Here is a 6,405-nt window from a genome sequence, read left to right as displayed (position 1 = left end):
AAGTAATATTATGTAAGTCGTATAATATTATTCTTATTTGTCGGTGATATGTTAGTGATAATACAATTGCACTATAATATAGAATATTTTGGATAAAATTTTATAAAACTTATCTGAATTAAGGATTATTTTGATTTGGTTGTTTAACCTTTTTAAAATTTTGATTTTGCTATACAATCTTTCAATTTATTTGATTGGAGCCACTCGATGGCACTTTAACTTTAAAGTTTAAGTAAATTGCTTATTTTAATAAATTTATAATTGTGAGAATTATAAGAAACATACCAATTAATTCTATAAAGATAAATAATACATTTAAATTTTTGATTTAAAGTACCGTTGATTAACGCAAATCAAATAAATTGAAAGGTTAAATATTAAAATCAAAATTTGAAAAATTGAAAAACTAAATTAAAATAGTTTACAGTTCAGATAACGTCTATACATCTTTATCAAATATTAATTTGATTCACATCGACAAAATTTACATCGATAAAATTGTAAGAAACCCAAAGCATTTTCCAACTAAATAATCACAGCTCACAAGTCACAAGTATTTTATTAGCTTCGTTACAAGGTCGTGCATGCCCGAGATCTCTATCTACTAATAATACGAACAATACTTAATACTCACAAGTATTTGATTATCCACGTTGACAATTTAAGATCGATCGAGATCTGATCTACAACACTACGTACATTAATACCAGTACTGCAGAGTGTTTATGTATATTAAACAAGATACGTACTATGCCATATATACCATTCGATTACTACTACAAGAAAAATAATATTAGTAATAATAATAATGATAATAGAGTAAGTTTAGAGCTTTGAGATGGCGAGTATTTGCTGCTCAGTTTGACCGTGCCTTGTTGTGGTCGTGGACTTCTTTTGGCTGTGCTTCTGCTGCTGCTGCTGCTGCTGCTGCTGCTGCTGCTGTTGTTGTGAACTCCTCTCTAGCGCTGGCGCCGGCGCTGGCGCGGTTACTTTTAAATTCTTTGCTTCTTTTCTGAGCTCGTTCTTCTGTATCTTCCCCGTGGCGGTCTTCGGCAAGCCGTCGACGAACACCACCTTCTTGGGCACCATGAAATGCGGCATGTTGGCTCGGCAGTGGGCGACAACGTCCTCCTCGTTTGCGGAATTGGGACCCTCCCTCAGCACGATGAAGGCACACGGAGTCTCCCCCCACAGCGGGTGCGGCATGGTGACCACGGCGGCCTCGGCCACGGCCGGGTGGCTGTACAGCACGGCCTCGACCTCGACGCTGCTGATGTTCTCGCCGCCGCTGATGATCACGTCCTTGGACCGGTCCCTGATCTCAACGTAGCCGTCAGGGTGGACGACCCCGACGTCGCCCGTGAAGAACCACCCGGCGCCTTCTCTGAACGCCTCCGCGTTCGCCGCGGGGTTCTTGAGGTAGCCTTTCATGATGCTGCTGCCGCGGAGCACGATCTCCCCCACGGACCTGCCGTCACGGGGGACGCTCCGCATGGTCTTGGTGTTCTTCACGTCGGCGTCGGCCAGGGACAGCACGCTCACGCCCTGCCGGGCCTTCAGTGCGGCACGCTCGGCCGCCGGGAGGCGGTCCCACTCGGCGCGCCACTCGCAGGCGAGCGCGGGGCCCGTCGCCTCCGTCAGCCCGTAGGCGTGCGTGACGCGGAACCCCATGCGCTCCACGCGCTCCAGCAGCGCTGCGGGCGGCGGCGCACCGCCCGTCAGCACCTCCACGCCCCGCCGCAGCTGCTGCTGCGCCTCGGGTACTGGTCCCTCGAGGAGGATCCGGAACAGGACGGGGGCGCAGCACATGTGGGTGACGCCGTGGTCGGCGATGGCGGCGAAGATGCCGGCAGCGGAGGCGCTGCGGAGGCAGACGTTGGTGCCGCCGCGCGCGGCCACGCCCCAGGGGAAGGTCCAGCCGTTGCAGTGGAACATGGGGAGGGTCCAGAGGTACACCGGCGCCGGGCCCACCCCCCACTGCAGCAGCAGGCTCAGCGTGCTCAGGTACGCCCCGCGGTGGCTGTACACCACCCCTTTCGGCGCCGACGTCGTCCCCGACGTGTAATTCAGCGCGATCGCGTCCCACTCGTCCCCTACCCTCTGCGGCTCCGCCCCCGCGTCCCCACGTGCCACCATCTCCTCGTACTCCAGCTCGCCGAGCCGGACCCCCGTCGCCGTCTCCGCGTCGTCAATCACCGCCACCAGCGGCAGCTGCTGCTGCTGCCGCGGTTCACTGAGGAGGAGGAGCTTGAGCGCGTCGCGGGCGAGGCGGATGTACTGCCAGTCCACGAAGAAGAGCTTCGCCTCGGCGTGGCGGAGGATGGTGGCCACCGTCTTCGCGTCGAGGCGCGTGTTTATCGTGTTGAGCACCGCCCCCGCCATCGGCACCGCAAAGTGCATCTCGTACATCGCCGGGACATTCGGCGCCAGCACCGAAACCTATCACATATAAATATATACACGTACTTATACATATGTATTGGCGCAAGAAAAATAGTGCCAGGCGGGTTGCATTATACTCATTTGACTCAGTCAACGATTTGACTTGATCAATATCTCCATAAATATATAGATATATAGGTATATGTATGTATGCATGTATGGACTTACGACGTCATTTTTGCTGATATTGAGAGCACGAATGGCGGAGGCGAGGCGGCGGCACCGCTCATGCGTCTGCTTCCAGGTGAAGCGCTTGCGGCCGTATATGATCGAGGTCCGGTCGGCGTACACGGCCGCCGCCCGTTCCAAGAACGTGACGGGGCTCAGCGGCACGTAATTCGCCGGGCACTTCGGAAGCTCATCCATTATGTATATGTATGTATGTATATACCCTCCCCTTCTCACTCTCTCTATGCAACAGTAGCGTGTGTGTGTGTGTGTAGATATGGGGTGAGATAATAAGAACGTTATGTGTGTATGTGTATATATAGGGAGGGGCGAGGTGGGGCCACGAGGGTTTGCCGAGGAGGTGTTTGAGAAATTGCCCGGGAAAGTGCACGGAGATTGGTGGTGGGGGTTTGAACTTTGAACGGGGAGTGAATTGACTGAACTGCCCCCTCGGAGAATCGGAATCCTGTTCGCACGTGCCAGATGCCACGACTCCACGTGGCCCACACGAGCGACACGACCCGAAGGGACCACAAAAATTTATTTTAGTGGATGCTCCACCAAAATTGGATTCGACACGATGACATGGCTTGGCTTAAACCGAATTACCGAACCACATCGATCAAAAACTAGTGGGTTCGGTCCAATTTTACGTACGGTTCGATTTGATCCGATATTAAAAATACGAAACTAAAAAGAATTGAACAAATGAAATAAATAATTCAATATATGTTAGTCTTAATTTTTTTAGAAAAAAATTAATCTTAAATAATAATTAAAAATTAAATATAATAATTATTTATTATTTTTAGATTATAATATATTTAAAATAAAATTGTTTATGATTTTTTTTATTTCTAATAGTTTGAAAAAATTTAAAACAAACAAAATATTTTATTAAAACCAAAAAAACTTACCAAATTAATTTGTTTGGATTCATGCTTCTAATTCGGTTTGGTTTAATGTAAGAGAAACCACCTCAACAAATATCACTACATATTTTTAGGGTTGCCCTAGATAGTATCTTTTAGATATTGTTAAAGATTGGTCACCGATATTTTGATTTGATTTGAATCAGTCAACGATACTTTGACTTCAAATTTTAAGATTATTACTCACTTTAATGAATTTATAATTACTAGAATGGTATGAAGTGTACTAACAAAGCTAGCAAATATAATCGGCACATTCAAATTTCAAAGACAAAATGCAGTTGACTAACTTAAATCAAATAAATTGAAAAATAATATAGCAAAATCAAAATTTTAAAAATTCATATGGTTAAATGAAAATGATTTATAGTTCAGATAAATTCTGTATGTTCTATATTATGTGGGAAGACAAAGTATAAATAAAGAAAGCTCTTTGCTATTACTTCTCCACACCATAACACATGCAATTAGTGGGTGGAGGATTGGGAATTTCTTCTTCTTTTTTTTTTCTTTTTTTTTTGCTTCTTTTTTGACTCAAAAAGGTTTGGGACTTTCTTTTCTACTTACTAGTAAAAAAGCAAAAAAAGGTATTCTTTTTTTTTGCTCTCCTTTATTGACTCAAAAAAAGGATTGGGACTTAATTTCTTCTTTACTTAGTAAAAAAAAATATTTGAATGGAGGAATCACAAAATGGAAATGCCCTAGCTTGTGAGACATGCAACGAACTTGCCACCACTTTCACTAGCTAGGGGAATCACCATCCATCCATTAGTAGACTTAATTACTTTACTAATTAGCCATTTTAATTAGAAGATGGTGTAGAAATAATTAATTATGCTTGTGGTTTTATTCTAAACTTCGAAGAAAACTTTTGGACTCAATTAAACCACGAATTAGTCTAGATTAATATAATCAAAAATTCCTAAATGTAATAGTTGGGAGAAATATTATGCATCAGTAAATTTAGGATGTTTGATACTGACGAATCAAAAAGACCCTGTACAGAAGCATACAAATAATATATAATTTGCGCAATATTTTTCCTTTTTTTCCACATTTTATGACTACGTGCAACATATGATTCCCGCAAACCCAAACAAGACCACAACCTTTAGAAGGAAATGACATAGAAATAATACAAGTGGGGCTTGTTTCTAAACTTTGAACAAATCTTTTTGGACCAAATTTAACCCCCTCGCTGACTAAGATTAACTTAATCAATAACTCATAAAGATAATATATACTAATTAAGAACTTAATTTTAAGGAAAAGGTAGAGAAATAATGCTCCTAAAGAAACTTCTTTGGACAAAACTTTTGAACACCAGAAGACCCCCCTCGTGGGCTAAGATATTAATGTAATAAATAATTTATTGATTTAAAAAATTGCCTAAAATTATTAACTCGTAACATCAAATGGAGGAGAATATGCTGTTTATAACCACTGCTTTGGCATCTGCGAGATGTAGATAGAAAGTAATAATTTTTAACTAAATGAAAATTTTCCTTTTTTGTTTGAACAGAAGAGAGAGAGAGAGAGAGCGCGCGCTAAGCTTCTATATTATCAGTAATACGGAGACTTTCGTGCTACCAAGTTTTTTCATTAATGCGGCTTCCAAATCAAAAATCAGCTCCGTTAAACTTGATTTACATTATTGAAAATATATAAAAATTAAATTTCATAGTTTTTCGATATTATTTGGCTAGTGATCAAAAAATCTCAAAATTGATAATTTTGATGGTCAATGTGATGCGTTCGTGAATTTAACGGCACAAAACAATCCAAATCTGATAAAATGTATATAGAAAATTCATTTCAATATTTAGAGAAAGATCGGTACATCTGATCTTAAATTCAAGTCTTTTATTATTATTTCTTATGAAATTTTTAGTTTTAGCCATTTATTTTTAGACTACTCATTTGATAAGTAATTGTTGTCGAAAAAAGTATAAAATTTAATTTTCAAATACTTTCAATAGTGTAGATCAAGTCTAACGGAGCCGAACGTCAATCTAAAAGTTGCATCATTGAAAATAACTTGGTAGCACGAAGACATCCGTATTACCGATAGTATAGCAGTCGTACTCATACATACTTATATATCTATACACACACACAAAAGATACTTACTAGTTTAACGCTATAAAAGAATTAGAATTGACTTAATTTTGATAAAAAAATTTTATTTACTATATAAATAAAGATCAATAACTCCGACCTTAAATTTAAGGATACAATCATCCATTTTTAGGACGTCATTCAATTTTGACCGTTCATTTTATGCCTCCTTATATAACGGACTTTATTATGACTTCGAAAAATTACGAAATTATTTTTAAAAAGTTTCAAATGTTTGAGATCATATTTAACGATGTGAATCGTCGATTAGGAGGCTTCATCATTGAAAATAATTTACAAGTACGAAGAATTCTATTCTCATAAGAGTATAGTAACTCTGCTCGATCTATATACACGTTACATCAAAAAAATAATTTATACTTCTGTATTTTTTTTTTTCGAAGGCCACTGCTAATATCATTAATTAGTTAATTCTCCGTATCTTTGATTGCATCAAGTTGGTATCCATCACAAGTTTTGGATTTGGACCTAAAAGGGATATGCATTAATTTTACCAAGATCTCCCAAGAAACATAGATATGTGACATGTGTGTAACGTTAGCAAACATCATAGATATGTGACATGTGTGTAAGGTTAGCAAACATCATACATATATATATATATATATATATATATATAGAGAGAGAGAGAGAGAGAGAGAGAGAGAGAGAGGACCACCTAGATGTTTCAGCACTAAGTTTAATATTTTGTCCATTAGCAAAATCTGACTACGTGTTGCGCAAA

General features: G+C 40.2%; 1 protein-coding gene across 1 annotated transcript; it reads right to left on the bottom strand.

Annotated features, from left to right (window-relative positions):
* Nucleotides 461-2,876, bottom strand: LOC109714331 (butyrate--CoA ligase AAE11, peroxisomal-like). The gene is made up of 2 exons (XM_020238910.1): nucleotides 2,611-2,876; nucleotides 461-2,439 (listed from the first exon to the last, which is right to left on the bottom strand). The coding sequence occupies exons 1-2, from the start codon at nucleotides 2,806-2,808 to the stop codon at nucleotides 826-828; spliced, it is 1,812 nt and encodes a 603-aa protein (XP_020094499.1). The 5' UTR covers nucleotides 2,809-2,876; the 3' UTR covers nucleotides 461-825.

This window comes from Ananas comosus, linkage group 8 (genome assembly GCF_001540865.1).
Source record: "Ananas comosus cultivar F153 linkage group 8, ASM154086v1, whole genome shotgun sequence".
Classification (NCBI taxonomy): domain Eukaryota; kingdom Viridiplantae; phylum Streptophyta; class Magnoliopsida; order Poales; family Bromeliaceae; genus Ananas; species Ananas comosus.
This window is presented reverse-complemented; position numbering and strand designations above follow the sequence as displayed.